This window comes from Trachurus japonicus, chromosome 11 (assembly GCF_045865225.1).
Source record: "Trachurus japonicus isolate A0001 chromosome 11, Traja_1.0".
Taxonomy (NCBI): Eukaryota; Metazoa; Chordata; class Actinopteri; order Carangiformes; family Carangidae; genus Trachurus; species Trachurus japonicus.
In genome coordinates, this window is record NC_140917.1 from 7,313,758 (window position 1) to 7,331,282 (window position 17,525).

Genomic DNA, 17,525 nt, shown 5'->3' on the forward strand with positions numbered 1-17,525 from the left:
GCAACCGATCATCAAAATGCAGCTTTCAGTGGATGTAGTCTTTGATTATGGACCGAGCTGTAGTCTCCCTTTAACAAACACTGGAAGCTTTGAGCAGACGGAGATGTACGGTGGCCCCGATGGGCCAGTTCACAGTGTAAAAATCTAATGAAATCAATGTATTTCTGGTATTTTCAGTGGCGCCGAGGGGAAAGGCCGACTGTGCGGTAGAAAACAAAAGGCATGTTTGTTAGTGTGTGTCATACGGCACCAGTGTGTGGTGCCTTTGGGGGATCGAACCTGGGACCATGTGGCCACCATACATTGACTATCTTTGGAGACAGTGTACAGTGTGTACAGGATTTCCACTTAATCAGTTTGTCTTAAAACTTCACAAAACCTGCTTTCATGCACATCCTTACATTTCTTGGTTATTCAGTCAATTAATCGCAAAACCTCTTTTTAGAAATTGGAGATATTTTCAACATAAAAATGTTTTTTGAATGTTATGACTAAAGGGTGTCGGAACAAAAGTGCTTCACGTAATGTCAATGAATCTCTGCGTTGCATTAGCTAGAGAGAACAGTTTAATTACAGTAAACTAATGAGTTTAATGTGGATGATATTATCAGCCTTTCAGGACGCAGTTTAGAGTCACATTTCCACATTTCTAACTGCATAGTTTCTCGTTATCTCGCCGTTACCTCGTCAGACTGGATGTCAGCTGTCATTGGCTCTTATCTGTCTTTTTGTCCTTCAACTTAAAAACATAGAGCGAGAGAGAAGAGGAGGAGAAACAAGTGTCCTTACCCTGTGTGGTCAGAAAAACAAAACATTCAAAACATGACAAAGCTCCTTTTTTTTCGTATCTGGATGAAATAACAGTTAAAGCAGAAGTAAGCAGAATATTTGTGTTAATATAAGTCTTAAATAGTTATATCTTCCAACAGCAATCACTTATAGAGTGTTTGATCTGTCAGTCACTCTGCTCTGCTGTAAGCCGAGGAGAAAACTTTCCTTGTATCCTACAACCTTTATCCAATGAGGAGAGGGAACGGCATAAAGGGGCGGTCCTCTCTGTGTGTGCAGCCAAGGGATGCGCGTGAATGTGGTGACGTAGGGACGAGGGCGGGGACTGCTAACTCCAAGTTAGCCAAAACGACCGGATCGCTTACTTCTGCTTTAAAAACATAGAGCGAGAGAGAGAAGGAGGAGAAACAAGTGTCCTTACCCCGTGTGGTCAGAAAAACAAACCATTCAAAACATAACAAAGCTTCTTTTTTCGTATCTGGATGAAATAACAGTTAACATAACACTCTAAAAGTCTTTATTCTTCCTTTCCCTCTCCAGACAAAGACAAGCCCTTGGACTCCGACGAGGACTCACAGGGTGTGAACGGCGGAGGGACCGGTGGAGTCGGGGGCGCCCCGGGCTCCGGTGCCCTGCGGCCCAACTCCCAGTCGGCCTTCCTGGGCCCGCTGCTGTGGGAGCGGACCTTGCCCTGCGACGGCGGCCTGTTCCAGCTGCAGTACATGGACCTGGAGGAGTTCCTGACCGAGAACGGGATGGGGATGCATGGTAACGGGCCCAGCTCCACCAGCGCCCAGATCCCCTCCCAGGTGAGACTGACTGACAGCTAGAGGCCAATAGATTTATTAAAGGGATAGTAGTTCACCCAAAATTGAAATTTCACTCATTATCTACTCACCCTCATGTCGACTAAGGGCTGGGAGAAGTTTCAGAGTTATCCGTGGCTTCTCTGAGTTACAGGGGGTCTCGGCGTAGCAGTGCATGTCCATATAACGGTTGCAAATGGATACCAACTGTCTTCATAACAAAAAGACACACCAAAAAACATCCAAATACCTCCATACTGCTCATATGTAATGTCCGTCTTGTATTGAAGCCTCGAAATGCGAAATTGTCCCGAAAAAAATTAAATAAGTCTATATTTCAAGCTTGTTTTGTAGCGGAAGCTTCTTGAAGCTCCTCTTCCCGGTTCGTTAAATTTGGACGAACTGGGAAGAGAAGCTTCCGCTCCCAAATACACAACTCCAAAATGCTCTCATGGACAAGTTGTGACCTGCACAATGATTCACCACACTTGTAGCCTATTTGTTGAGTGTGATTAGGGAAATTATGGCAATGGGCCAATTTGCCAAAATGTTGAACTATCCCTTTAAAATTGTGTAGCAGCCTTTTACATAGTTTGCAAATATTCATATTGAGTAAATTTAATAATCTCTTTCTGAGAGACTGTAAACCTACTTGTTAGTTAGAAAAAAACTAGCTAGTGCCTTTTTTGTTCATGGGTTAGCTTACTATCTTTCTCATAAACTAGTTAGCTTGGTTGTTAGACAGTTGTTTATCTTGCTTGTAAGCTGGTTAGCATGCTTGTTAGCGAGTTTTTTTTAACAGACTTCAGTTAATTTTCTTTAACTAACTGAAACAAATACAAAATGAACTTAATCACACTGTTGTTAGTGAGTTATTTACAGTAACGATCATGTTTGCTAGCTACTGTATCTGTGATTGATAGTTCACATCAGTCTCGTTGTATTTCTGGGAATATCTTAGAGCTACGTACGTTAGCGTCCTGTTGGCTGCTCAACAAGTGTCAGAAATGTCACAAACTGATGAGATAATGACTGAAAATCTAACATCAGTGATTGTCAAATAAAATCCAGCTGCTGTTTTCCCTGTCATGTCCTCTCAGAGCCACTATAAGGCCCAATAACAGTTTGGACTCTGCTGCCCATATCATCTGAAAACAAGAGAGCCATTGTCTACACTTGGCGTGGCTCAACTTGTCAACAAGAGGCCATGTTGTCTGGGCCAAAGATTTGATTTTGTGCTCTTAAATTTTGATCTTTAATCTTTTGTGCGTTGAGATGTGGCCTCGTCCAACACCTGAATTCAATTTGGGAGACTTGGACGAATCCACAGGAGCTCATTCAGAGGAGATTTTAATGCCTCTTGTCTGTTCTGCGTGTTGTTGTTTAGACTGTATTTTTTAATTATTCTCCCGTCCTCTCGTCTTCCCAGAGTTCCCAGTCTGCGGTGCCCAACCAGAGCTCCCAGTGCCCCCCCTCTTCTCCTCCGCCCTGCTCCTCTTCATCCTCCTCCATGTCCTCCTCATCCTCCTCTTCCTCGCTGCTGGGACTGGAGACCGTCCAGCCGCAGCAGCAGCAGCCGCCGCCACCTCAGCAACAGCAGCAAGGCATGATGGGAGGAGGACCCGAGTGTCTACACGGTGAGTGAATGTGGATTTTCACCACAAAACACCACAACAGTGAACTTTGGAGGCGGTTTATGAGCCTTTTAATGGAGTTTGTGACGAGTCAATACATTTTGCACGTCAGTCTGAAGACTATTAAAGGGATAGTTCACCCAAAATTGAAATTTCACTCATTATCTACTCACCCTCATGTCGACTAAGGGCTGGGAGAAGTTTCAGAGTCCCCCGTGGCTTCTCTGAGTTACAGGGGGTCTTCGGCGTAGCAGTGCATGTCCATATAACGGTTGCAAATGGATACCAACTGTCTTCATAACGAAAAGACACACCAAAAAACATCCAAATACCTCCATACTGCTCGTATGTAATGTCCGTCTTGTATTGAAGCCCCGAAATGCGAAATTGTTCTGATAAAAATTAAATAAGTCTATATTTGGACGAACCGGGAAGAGGAGCTTCCGCTACAAACAAGCTTGAAAAATAGACTTATTTAATTTTTTTCGGAACAATTTCGCATTTCGGGGCTTCAATACAAGACGGACATTACATACGAGCAGCATGGAGGTATTTGGATGTTTTTTGGTGTGTCTTTTTGTTACGAAGACAGTTGGTATCCATTTGCAACCGTTATATGGACATGCACTGCTACGCCGAGACCCCCTGTAACTCAGAGAAGCCACGGAGGACTCTGAAACTTCTCCCAGCCCTTAGTCGACATGAGGGTGAGTAGATAATGAGTGCAATTTGAATTTTGGGTGAACTACCCCTTTAAACTGACTACACGTGAGTCGGAGACGTTTGCGCAGTGGCTAATGAAGTCAGACGTACATGAAGCTGCGTCACACAGAAGCCTGGATGAGATGTGGCAGTAATGAGGACACATATCCCTGAAACATTAAACCCAGTTCAACCGTTCAAACTCCTTCAACAATAACCAGAGTAGGATTGTCTCTAATTATATCTCTGTGTGATAAATGGCTGACGTGCTGCTCTTCGGCTCGATCCACCAGCCCTGTTTTCATCCGTTATATATATTCATAATTTATTGTTTCCTCTCTCTGCTGCCTTTGATATGAACCAGAACTGCCAGAACATCACAAGTGTCTTTCTGTCTATCTGTCCGTCTGTCCGTCTTTTCTTTCTTTTACTTAATTTTTTTGGTTTCACAAGTCTGACAACTTCTAATTCCAACTAATTGAAACCACAAACCCATTCCTGATAATGCTGACGGTCGTGTTTTTCTTCCTGTGAACCACTGAGTCAATCACCACGGTTAATTTCATGATGATTTATTGAAGACGCGTCTTTTATAAATGTAAAGTTATTACACAGACATACAGTATAAAGGAATTTGTGGTGGACGACCAAACTTTTTTTCTGTGTGAGATGTGTTGAAGTCGTTTTAATGGTTAATTTTATTTTTGCGATCAAAGCGAAACGGAATTGAATCAGCTGAGAGAGACTGAGTTTATAATTGTTTGATCATATTTGATGTATTGAAGTGAAGGCAGAGCCGTATGTGTGTGTGTATATGGTTATATATCTTAACTTCCACTGCAGCAGGGGAAATTACAGCTGTTAAATCCTGGAGACGAGCAAATGGTTAACAGTCACTTTGTTTGGAGGGAATTCAAAGCGGTGGATATTTGTTTACACTACTTCAAACATAAAACATAACATAAATAAAAGCTGATGATGAAATTGAAGCGCTTCCCTCTTCTGGACCACAAAGCAAAGTAATACTTTAGTTTTTGATTTTTAATCAGTTCATTATTACAGTTCAAACATTTTTTTCCTGTGATGGCGTTAAAGCTTAATAGAATAAATACTGTATGCAGTTCTTTGCTATTTGTTTAATTCATTTTTAAAGCAAAGAAGATGAAACCAACAGAATAGTTAAAGCTGCATTAAGTGTTTGATTTTTCCGACTTTGTGGCAACTTAACACAACAACATATTTCACATTTTACACATTTTATTGGAAAATTTAGTTTTCTTTCTTCTTTTAGCTCTGTTTTGGTCTCCACCACCTCCTATGAGCATCACCTCTGTCTCTAGTGGTTAAATGCTCCAACGTGTTCAGTAGCTCGTCAGAAAACCAAACTTAAACACATTGTAGAGCTGGGAACCACTGCAGAAATGGAGGGTTCAATCCATTACTGATATAGAAATATTGATGAGTGCAGCTTTATAAGATTAGTCGCTTGCTAACAGTCACAAGGCAGAGAGGAATGAGAGGAGCGTGTTAGCTGCATCGTACCAAACCAAGTTACAAAACCACAAAAACTTGAGATGGTAAAACATTTATTCGATTTAAATTTCTCTTTAAGTTCCAACTTTAATAAAACATCATCTTCCTGCTGTTTCTCAGAGATGTATTTTCTATCAGCTTGTTCAGATTCGACGTTGAAGCGGTTTGAATCCTTTTCCACATGCTGCTTTAAAATTCATCCTGATAATATTGAGAATGATCTGAAACTTTTATTTGAGCTCTTTTGAGAATGTGAGATAAAGTTTTGGAGGTTTGAATGGATCGGGCTGCACAGGGCTGAATGATAACGATGACGACTCCCGTGGAGCTTCAGATGTTAAAAGGTTTGTTGTTGCACAAATTTGTTCAGACTCGGTTTTCGATCACGTCGTGATAATCAGCTACCGTGCTTCGTGGTTCACACTTAAAGCTTTCACACGCTTTTCATAAAATTTGAATACGACGAGAGTGCAGGATGAAGTTTAGACTCAGCTGGAGGCAGAAAAAAAAGAAGAGGAGGAGGACGAAGAAAAAACAGAGAGAGACTGTGACAGAGAGAGAGAGAGAGAGAGAGAGGGAGAGAGAGAGAGAGAGAGATAAATTGCCCAGCAGGATCAGATTCTGAGAAATCTGACTGGGACATTGTGTTTATCTTTTTCTTTCTGGGTCTTCGACAATAAGAGAGAGAGAGAGGAGATGTTGCACTGTGAAAAGAAGCTGCAGAGAAGCTTGAAGAAGAAAATAATGAAACACACACAAAAAGAAAAGAAAAGATGTAGGAAAATGAAAGAGACAGAGAGAGAAAGAGAGAAAGAGAGAGATGCATGAAAGGAAGCAGCAGAGCTTCAGCCTGGATAGAGCTGCTGCACTGGATACTGCTGCAAGGCTCTGACTCTGTGTGTTGAGTGTGTGTGTGTGTGTGTGTGTGCAAGTGTCTATGAATACACACCGACCAGTGTGTGTTTGTGTGTGTGTATTTATGCCTTAATACATGCACATTTCTGCATATGTGTGTGTGTGTGCACTGAACTTTGAACGTGCATATGAGAGTGTCCTCTTTGTTTCGGCATTTGCATGCAACTGTGTAGGCTTTAATGTGAACATACTTTCATCTGTGTATGTGTGTCTGTGTGTGTGTGTGTGTGTGTGTGTGTGTGTGCGCTCTTTACTCTGAATTATAAACACGTGACTGGGTTGAGCATGATGCATTCAGCCAGAAATCCCTCAGGTCGTTGTGGAGCTGAAGTGTTACTACAGAGCTGCAGAGAGAGACAGAGAGAGACAGAGAGAGAGAGATGGATGGAAAATAGACTGGAAATAATAATCTGATCCACATGCACATGTTTTAGTTTGATTTTAATTCATTCTGGGGTAAAAAAAAAAGAAAGAAAAAAAGAGGAGAGAAATGGATGCAGCTGTGTCTTCGTGATATTTTTCACCTGTTCAAATGCTGCAAATTGCAAAAAATATTTACATGAGTCAGGACCGGAGAGCGAGGTCGTCAGCGGGAAAGTGGTCGAAATGGACGAAAGCCGCATAAATAAAACAATTACCGAACCAGCTGTAGGAGACGTTATGTTTTTATCCTTCCTTTTTCCTCACCTCACAGACTGAGGATCAGGTTGTTTTTTTGTTTTTTTTAGCATTGAAAGTCGTCCTCTGAGGATCATCTGAGCCCAGAAGCAGGACCACAACAGTCCTTTGATGTCCCAAACACCCCCCCATCCCCCCCTAGACCTCGTGAACAAGGCTCATCATGTTCACTATTATATGATTTTAAACTCAGATATTTGGAGTTTAGCAAAGAAAAACAAAGTGGAGTTCACTGATTTTCTCCTGAGCTTCTTTTCTCTGGTGTTGGAAGTGGAGCCTGAACGCCTCATCAGAGTCTCCCATATCAGAAAACATAGTGGAAATAAGACAGAAAATGCCAAATGAGCCTTTGATCTGGTCCCTTAAGTATATGTAAAATAGTTTACGGTGCTGACAGAATGTGTTTCATCCAAATTTGTGATAAATTTCACAGTTTTTTGAGCAGATATTTAAAATCAAAATGTCAAAGCTTCTGAATGAAACATGATTCTCCGGCTGCGTCGCCTATTTTACACGCGAATGAAGTTCAGGCATCAATTTTTGCAGGACAATTAAGAAGAAATTCATTTTTTACAAACTGTACACATCTGTCCCGTCCTTTGTTTGAGTCATCGTCTCAGTTTAAAGCAGAAGTAAGCGGAATATTTGTGTTAATATCAGTCTTAAATAGTTATATCTTCCGACAGCAATCACTTACATAGAGTGTTTGGTCTGAAACACGGGTCTGTCAGTCACTCTGCTCTGCTCTGAGCCGAGGAGAAAACTTTCCTTGTATCCTACAACTTTTATCCAATGAGGAGAGAGAACGGCATAAAGGGGCGGTCCTCTCTGTGTGTGCAGCCAAGGGATGCGCGTGAATGTGGAATGTGGTTAGCCAAAACGACCGGATCGCTTACTTCTGCTTTAACTTTCTACCTCTCGTCACCCACTGAGCCACAGACCTAATAAAAAGAGGTTAAAGAAACAATTGCTAAAGGGGAAAAAAAGAGAGTTAATCATAAAGTAAATCAGTTTCCTCAGCTGGGGCTTGAAGATAAGAAGAGGAGTCAACAGATTGAACCTGTGGAGGTGGATTCAGGCATCTGGTCTTCCTGCCTCGTCCAGCTGGTGGAGCCGGAGCAGGTCCAGACCTCGCTGGAGGGGGATTATCGATCTCATCTGGTCGTCTGGGAGACCTCCTCTGGCCCGTTGCCTCCTCCACTCCGACTCCTGATTAAACGGTTGGAAAAATGGACGGATGCATCATGAAGCATCTTCAACAAGGTTCAGAAACCTTCCCCGGTGTCGGACGAATCCCAACGGACCGTGGAAAATAATCTGTAACATAGATGGATGAGTTAGTCCACGGCTGAAGATCTTTCCCCCGTTTGACCCTGAACCAGAATGAGCCCGAGCGTTTCAGAGGAGGAGGAAGATAATAGATAGATAGATAGATAGATAGATAGATAGATAGATAGATAGATAGATAGATAGATAGATAGATAGATAGATAGATAGATAGATAGTAGAATAGAATATATGCAGCAGCAAATGATGTTTATTTTGGAGGCAAATGAAGAGGAGAGGAGACGCCGCAGAAGAGTGCACATAATGTTATAGCCTTGATAACAGTTAAACTCTGAAATGATACCCGAGTTTCCGACCTGTAATTTCCGAGTTCGACGCCGTTCAATTCATTTTTTCCAACTTCCGAGTTGTCTTGAACGCAGCATTAATACATACAAAGCCAGCCTAGTGTGCAGTGAATAAGAGCACGTATAAATGTGGAAGTGGAGCTATAGAATAAAATCACAGTGTTAAGTGCATGATAAGAATTGTATAAAAGATAAAAGACTGGATGAAGACTGGATAAAAAACTAAAATAAAATAAATAACAACTAATAAAACTAATTCCGAATTTTGCCGTCCCTCGTAATGAAACATGTGTGAACTTATTGAACCGTAATGTGAAATCAGACCTGGAGGAACTTCAAGAAATCAACGTCAGACATGAAATGTGATGATGATGAATAAATAGAATAAGTTTGACCCACGTGATGAGCTGCACCTGAAGGCAGCAGGAGATTAAAAAAAAATAAAGTCCCACAGATCTAATCAGTTAGTCTTTTGCCTGAGGCCGATCTGTGCTGCAAACTTCATGAGAATCTGCTCAGTTTTTTTTTTGTTTTTTTAAACAGACGCGTGAAGAGACTGACGGAGAAAAGCAGAAGTGCTGAAGCTCGAGTGGGAAGTGGAGCCAAAAACAAACAGGCAGATAATATAGAGAGAAAATACGACTTCTTCTATAGGCTACATTTATAGAAACGTAAACAGACAGACAAACCAGAGCTGCTGCACACGCCGCTGCTAAATCCAGCACTTTTATTTTTTAAAGGACTTCTTTTTTTTTTTTTTTTTAACGTTTGATTTTTCTTTGACTTATTCATGAGCTGGGCGAGATTTCAGGCCTCATTATTTAATCATGGTTCATCCAGAGTCGGATCGTCAGGTTGGTTCTCAGCTGTCACCGGGTGCGAACAAACACAATGAGTATAGCCTACATCCGAGTGGAGCTCAAAGTCCCAAATGTGTTGAGTTTAGTTGCGTTAAAGTGAAATATACAGATATTTTAGATCCATTATCCACTATTTCAGACATAAAGACTCTAGACTCAAGACTGCTGGTTGTGCAGCGGCGCTCAGACAGATGTGGACACAGTCTGAGGTCGAGAACTGGAAGGAAGCCGATGCTCTGATGTAATGTTTAGAGTTTAGGAAATATTTACAAGTGTATATACGTATATGTTCATATGAATGACTCTGATTTCATTTGTTTTGTTTGGAGAACAACATATTTGCACAAGCTTCGTCAGCCGTTGTTGTTGAGAGTCGAGGCGTTTTCACTTTAGTGGAGATAAGTGGTTTCTGCACACGCACGCCTCCTCTGTTGTGTGTGTGTGTGTGTGTGTGTTGTGTTGTGTTGTGACACGTGGTTCAAGCTGAGACTTCAAATCTGATGAACTTTGACCTGAGCTGTGCTGCGTGGGCGCCGCCCGTCGCTGCAGCAGCATGAACACATGACGACTTCTAGGAAGAAACAACACAACACAAAGCAAGATAATCAATCAATCAATAAATAACTCACCTTTCATATGAGTCAAAACGCCATTCAGAGTGATTCATATCAATAAGGCATGAAGAGTTGAAATAGTAGAATAAATAAAAGAATAATTATTATAAAGAGTTCAATAATTTGAAGCAATTGTGTGTATAAGAAGCACAATAAGAAAACTATTAGAAAATAATCAGAAAAATGTGATCAATTGCTATGAAATAAAAAAAAGATAAAGAAAAGATAGAAATAACAAAATATGTCCCAAAAAAAATCCTGCAATCATAAAATTATAGAACATTTAATAGAAGCCAGATTGAAAAGTCTCTGTTTTGGAGCAAAATGACCAAATATTTTTATTCGACTCAGTGGAGCAGCCAGAGGATCTGACAGGATCAGCTCCTGCTTCATAAATTTAAACGTGTTTTATAAAACGTAGACTGGTCCAAGGTTATGAAGTGCCTCATAAACTAAAAAAATGAATTTTAAAATCAAAACTTACAGAGCTGGTGTGAAGATTTTTTAAGATTTAAGAAGGTTTAATAATCAATCTGCTGCAGAAACATGTTTTGACTCAATAATCTAATTCTAACAATATGCTACAGCGTGAAGTTTAAAATGCTTCCTTTATTTTAGCCTGGCTAAGTCGGCTATCGTCTCGGTATGAAGAACAAGAGCGGACTGAGAGTTATCACTGTGAGGATTAATTTTGACAAAGTAATCCCAACTCAAAGTCCACTTACTGTCTTTTTCTGGAGCTCTAAACCTCATCACACTGTCGTCATCAGCAGCTCCAGTTTACTCAGTTGGATGTTGTTGACGTGTGCTCAGGAGCTTTAAGCCAATCAGACGGCATGCCAGCGTCCAGCATCCGCCTCATATACACACACATACTGTATATAGATAACTAATATCAGCTGATTTATTAATTTAGCTGTGGTTGAAAGCTCTGGAAAAGTTGTTATTTGAGTTGTCAGATGACTAAAACATATGCAAACTCATTAGAAAACATCACTGTGGTGTTTGTTCTGCGTCTGTTTGCAGGAATAATGATGAACGCCATGCACGTGCCGACACACTCAGCTGCAGAAAACACAGAATTTAAGTATAACACACTTTACTCAAGGGGCCCGAGCCCTGCTGCTGCTGCTGCTGCTGCTGCTGCGCTGCTTTTTATTTTTATTTTATTATTTCTTATTATCTAATTAAGCTGTGACAGAGGGAGAAGATCGAGATCAGAGATTTAGTCTTTTGTGGTTTTTTAGATTGTGGCTTGGTGTTAAATAAATTTTATCTCTTTTATTTGTGTGTGTGTGTGTGGGGGGTGGGTTTCTCTCCCATGGCTGAACTGAAAATAGATCAAAATGTTTGTAGAAAATGTCAAACTACTGCACAGGAACGACACATATGAAGAGATTTATTCTGTGCAACTGTTTCACGTCAAACAGAAAGTGAAAAAAAAACACCAAGGCAGCGTCTAGACGAGAGGAATCCCAGATAGATTGACCCGACAGGAAGGAGGAGGAGGAGTGTATACGTAGCCTAATGCATAAGGAGTTTAAATCTGATACACGCACACATATTAAAGGGATAGTTCAACATTTTGGCAAAAATGGAGGCTCATGGGATTTCTTGGTTTCCCTCATCAAACTCATCAAATACACAATCCAACAACTCCACAACGCTCTGGTGGACAAGTTGTGACCTGCACATTCACCACGCTATGAGATAATAACACAACGTTACCACACAGAGTTGTTTTAGAGGGAAATTCATGCAAAACCGCTGATGCGCGTTGCCTTCAGAGACAGTTTTTCATCAAACAGTCTCTGTATTTACCTCTGAAACAACTCTGTGTGGTAACGTTCTGTTATTATCTCATAGCGTGGTGAATGTGCAGGTCACAACTTGTCCACCAGAGCGTTTTGGAGTTGTTGGATTGTGTATTTGATGAGAGAAACCAAGAAATCCCATGAGCCTCCGATGTAGCGTAGCTCTGAGCAGCTCACGACTCTGCTCCGCCGTTCTAAAAACATCTTGCACCGACAAATAAACCTACTGCTATGACTATAAGGGATTATGGCAATGGGTTCAATTTGCCAAAATGTTGAACTATCCCTTTAAAACTGAATCTGTTGCCGTGCATTGTTGTCGAGGAGGAGAACGAGGCGACGTCCTGTCTCTTTAAAAAGAAGAGTGAGAGCAGCGAGGATAAAGCCGCTGCTGAGGCGTCCAGTGATTTAACATCCAGGGCCGTGATTAATCCTGGAGAGGGAAGAGTTAAACGAGACACTGACTCTGCACTCTGTAACACTGCACAGGGGGGAGAGGAGGGGGAGGGGGGGGTGGGAGGCACTTCTGGAGGGGGAAGAGAGAGTGAGAGAGAGAGAGAAGAGTGTTCGCTTTGCATGTTTTGAAACCTCTCTCTCTCTCTCTCTCCCTCTCTCACACGCCCGGGCCATGTGCGGCTGCCACCTCACGTGCCGCTGCAGAAAGTATTGGAGCGAGAGAGAGCCAGCATGCAAGAGAGGGAGAGAAAGGGAGGGGGGGAGAGGAGGAGGAGGAGGGGGAGAGGGAGAGGGGAAGGGAGGGGCTGGAGGAGGAAAAGAGGGAGAGCGAGGACGAAGGAAAGTGGAGGGAGATAGAGAGAGAGAGAGGGAGAGGAAGCAGTGGAGATTAGAGAGCGAATAAACACAGAGGACGAAGCAGAGAAGAGAAGAAGGAAAAAGAAACAGAGAGGAGGGTTTTTAATTGAATTTTAAAACAGATTTTTATAGATAGAAAAAAAAAACATTGTTCACATATTGATCCTGTCAGCACGTGCAGAAATAATAATGATTTAAAACCATAACTACATCTTATTTTACCTCTAACTGCTCGTGCTTTTAACTATGTTTCAATTTACCCTTTAAATTCTGGTATTCTGTTATGTTTTTGTATGTTTCAAATGTCTTGTCTTCTGTCCTTATATGTTTTGTGTTTCATCTCGGCTATATTGTAAATGAGGTTACTCCTCAATATATCTCCGAGTTTAAATAAAGGTTATGAAATGAAATGAAATGATTATAGACTAATATTATTATTATGAATACTAAGAATCATAATAACAACTCCGTCCTGGATTCAACAAGTCGTCCAACCCGAGCAGCCGAGTTTCTCCCTCCACAGCTTCGATCTTTGATCTTTGATCAGATCGGATGTGGATGTTATTGATTAGTTCACAGCTTGTAAAAGAGAAAATGACCTTCAATGATAAAAAAAGAAAAAAAAAGAGTAATTTGACCTTTGTTTGTCTCGGACACATCGACAGTGTGTGTGACAGGATGTGTGTGTAGTTTACATCCGATTCTGTGGAGCGACAACGGTTAAGAGAAATAACAGCCAGTGTTGTGTGTGAATGTTGCGTCCTCTGTGTGTGTGTGTGTGTGTGTGTGTGTGTGTGCGTGTGTGTGTGTGCGCGCTGTGGGTGTCAGTTGATGCATGACAACACTTGAAGGTCACGTCCAGACCTCGGTGACGCACCGCACCGCGCCGGCGAATCAGCTGCAGGCAGCAGCACGTTTTCATTTAGGGACTCGTTGAAGTGTGAATGGTGAAAAAAAACAAAAAAATCATACTGGTCGTCACAGTCACAGTGGACGATTAAATGATTATTGATCGATCATTTTGCAGAGTGGTCGAATCTGGTTTCGTAGTATCAGTGTCTGTAAATTCATGTAAAACCGCTGATGCGTGTTCCCGTCGGGGAAGTTTTTCATCAAGCAGTCTCTGTATTTCCCTCTAAAACAACTCAGTCTGGTAACGTTGTGTTATTATCTCATAGCGTGGTGAATGTGCAGCTCACAACTTGTCCACCAGAGCGTTTGTATTGTGTGTTTGATGAGGAGAAACCAAGAAATCCCATTAGCCTCTGTAGCATAGCTCTGCGCAGCTCACGGCTCTGCTCCGCCGTTCTAAAAATAGCTTGCACCGACAATTAAAAGGTAACAAACCTACTGCTAAAACCATAGGGATTACTGTATGGCAATGGGCCAATTTGCCAAAATGTTGAACTATCCCTTTAACACAAATATGCAACAGGATAAAATTATGAAGTGATGATTTTTAACTACATATTTATAAGGTCAAAGATCACGATGTTCCTCAAAACCATTTGGCTGTTTGTTGTGGCCATGTTTTTCGAGTCATTCTGAGTTGACGGCGGAGGGATACGACCATTAAGGACACATCACGCCACAACCTCCACCTTTTATTCCTCCATTGATTTTAATAGTAAAACAGATCTACATAATAAATCTGCACAGACCAAAGCTGTACTGTAATAAAACTACAACCTTTGACTCTCCTGCTGCAGCGCGTTACAGCTTTAAAAAGGAAACGTCACCGACCGTGCAGCTCGTCCACATTTCCTCCACACAACAAAATAAACACAAAAACACTGTGGCATTATGGGTAACCTACTACAAAACCCCCTCTAAGCATGTGGCGGCCGTCTCCGTCCTTATACATGTCTGGTCATGTGATGTGTCCAGAGAGAGAGGCCACTGCTATCAGCGGTGACATAACTCCCAGTCAGTGTGTTGACATAAGGAACAAGACTCCTGGGGTGTGTCACCTGGACTGAATTGTTTCTAGTGTGTGTGTGTGTGTGTGTGTGTGTGTGTGTGTGTGTGTGTGTGAGAGCTGCACACTCATGTGAATGTGCACGTGCCTGACGGTGTGTTTGTTTGTGTGTGCAGAGGGGAGTCCGAGCTGGCTGCCTGGGTGTGTACATGAACACCCGTGTGTGTGTGTGTGTGTGTGTGTGTGTGTGTGTGTGTCTGACTGTGTAATCTGTAATGACGCTGAGACAAAAACCAGATGTAGAAGATGCTGTAAACTGAGATAAAAATAAAATCCGAGTCTGGTTTCATGAGAGTTCAACTTTATTTTTATGAAACATATTTAAGATTCTTATATCTTATTCTTATTTTTGTTCTAGTTTGCATCATAAACCAACCACATCCATAAAAACAAATACTATACCAACACTAGTCAAACTAAAGATTAAAAATAACACATTGAAAAATCCCAAACTTTATTTAAAAGATCACAATGTCCATTTGCAAGTGTGTTTGTGTAAAGCTAGAAAATATTTGTACTTTTTTTTAATGATTTGTTAAAGTTGTGACGTGACCAGGAGACAAACCTTCACTCACACTAAAAAGTTTGTGTTTCATAAGTTCATGAAGTTTTTATTTTGTAAAAATGAACTTAAAGTTAAACAAACTGCATTTAATAACGTTAAAAGTGTAGCATAAAAAGGAAATAGCCACAAGTATCTCCAAACTGAATGTACAAATCAAGTGTTTTCTATATTCTAGACTCAAAAACGAATTCATCATAAAGGTTATTGGTCAGTAATGGATCAGATATCAGAGAGGAAGGTCTGAAGTGAAGCAGTAGTGAAGTTAAACATGGAGGCAGCAGCAGCATCGTGAGGCGTTCGAGGACCTGCCCCAGTGTTTATGTTACAGGGAGTGGACCCTCGTTATGTAACACGCTTCCTATATCACATCACATGATCCTGTTTTTCTGTTTGGCACAAACAGCTGCTCACGGTTCATGTTCACATCTCATCGCCACGGCTACGGCTGCCGCTGCTGCTGCTGGTGGACATACAATAATACTACTACGGCTGTTAGTACTAGTACTACTGGTGTATCTGCTGGTACTGATAATATTCATACTTATACTGCTGCTGCAAGATTTAAACACATAACAGTCTGTTAGCATTACCGCTAAGATCAATAGTATTAGTATTATTTACAGATATTGATATCGACAAATAAAGAAAGGATTGTGTTTATGTTGAAGTTTGAAACCATAGTTACGGTCTCAGATGCTATAACTTTGAACAAAACTCACAATCTCAATAGAAATATTGATAATTAATCATATTTGCCACAAGTAGTGATGCAATAATGTGAAAGAAAACCACATTTCTGACTGGAGCATCATCGTATTAGTTCCTCCATTGTCTGAAAACCAAAAAATAAACCCAAAATAGTTTGTTTTATATATGAAAATCCCAGTTTTAACATCAATAAAAGCTAAAAATGTGGTCGAGCTCCTACCGAGTCGGAGTAAAGGCTGAAATAAAAACCATTCAGACGGAGAGGAGTCGGCCGGACTGTGTCTGTTTCAGAGCTAATGGAGCCGGTAATTACAGTTTAAAACGTGGCGAGGTGCTCGACTTTAATGAAAAGTCACCGAGGAAGAAAATAAGTGACTTAAAAACGGCAGAAAAAAGTTCACACGAATCTGCTCAATTACAGTAATCAGAATGGAAGTTAATTGTTCTCCTCTGTCCTTGTATAATTAGCATAATTACCACTCTGCTGGTAATTGCATTGTTTCCATTTATTATGTATGATAGTGAAACAGGAAAAGGCTCAAACAGAAGGTGAGAGCTTCGACGATTATGATGACGATAATGACGATGAGTCTGTTTGTGTCTTTATTTTACTTCCTACTTCAGGTTTTTAGTTTCCTACATTTCCCAAAATGCCGTTGTTTCTCTCTCAGCAGCAGCAGGTTTGTTGCGTTCAGCCGCTGGTTTGACGTGTGGGCGGATCAAGTGAAAGTAAAGTTAGATCAAGTGAGCGTTTAGTCAAGAGGAAGAGTTGCTCACCTGACTCTCAAACCTCAGCTCGTCTATTTCGGGCCTGTGTGGGCTTCTCTGCTTCTCCCCTGTGATGGTCCCACAACACCGCAGCAAAATGGCGGCTGAAGAGAGAAGCTGTTTGATTTTAAAGGACAGAAGCCGAAAAAAAAAAAAGAAAATCTGTCTTTTTTAAATGATCTTTTAAAAAGCTTCTCAGAACCCAGACAGCCGAGTGTGTCTGGCGTCCTCAGGTCGATGCAGTGATGAAGAATTTAGACGATTCAGCAGCTGCAGGTTTTCTGGACCTGACCAGAATGTGAACGAGACGCACAAAGTCTCTGATTTCCTAAAAACCGTTCACGTCCTTGAATCTCACAGAACGAGACGTTCAAAGAGCCGAAAACTCCCGAGTATGTCGGCGTTAACGTGGGAGGTTTAGTGAAGCAGCTCTGAAAGAAACGTTGGATATTTTTATTGTCTAGATCTATACATCGGCGTTTTTTATTTCATACGTCGAGATAATTCCCTGGAAATTTCCTGGAGTTTAGTTAAAATGGCAAAAATATTTCACAGAAAAGATGAAGACAGTTTGTTTTTCATCAAAACAGAAATCTCCTTATGATTTCTTGAAAGTTTTCTGGAGCGAACCACACGGTTTGGTCCTGATTACAGAGAAAAAAATATTGATGGAAACTTTATTCCTTGTTTATTCTGATTTGTTTGGTTGTTTGT

At 41.2% G+C, this 17,525-nt stretch overlaps 1 protein-coding gene across 2 annotated transcripts in view; it reads left to right on the forward strand.

Moving 5' to 3' along the window:
* The window catches only part of dbpa (D site albumin promoter binding protein a), a 36,975-nt gene that overhangs the window by 5,836 nt on the left and 13,614 nt on the right, over window positions 1–17,525 (forward strand). For both annotated transcript variants that reach the window (XR_015037039.1, XM_085790827.1), the window contains exons 2-3: window positions 1,330–1,598; window positions 3,025–3,232. Coding sequence is in view for 1 of the 2 variants with exons in the window: in XM_085790827.1 (XP_085646953.1) it covers window positions 1,330–1,598; window positions 3,025–3,232 (477 nt within the window). In the remaining variant the exon portion in view is untranslated. The remainder of the gene's footprint in view (window positions 1–1,329; window positions 1,599–3,024; window positions 3,233–17,525) is intronic.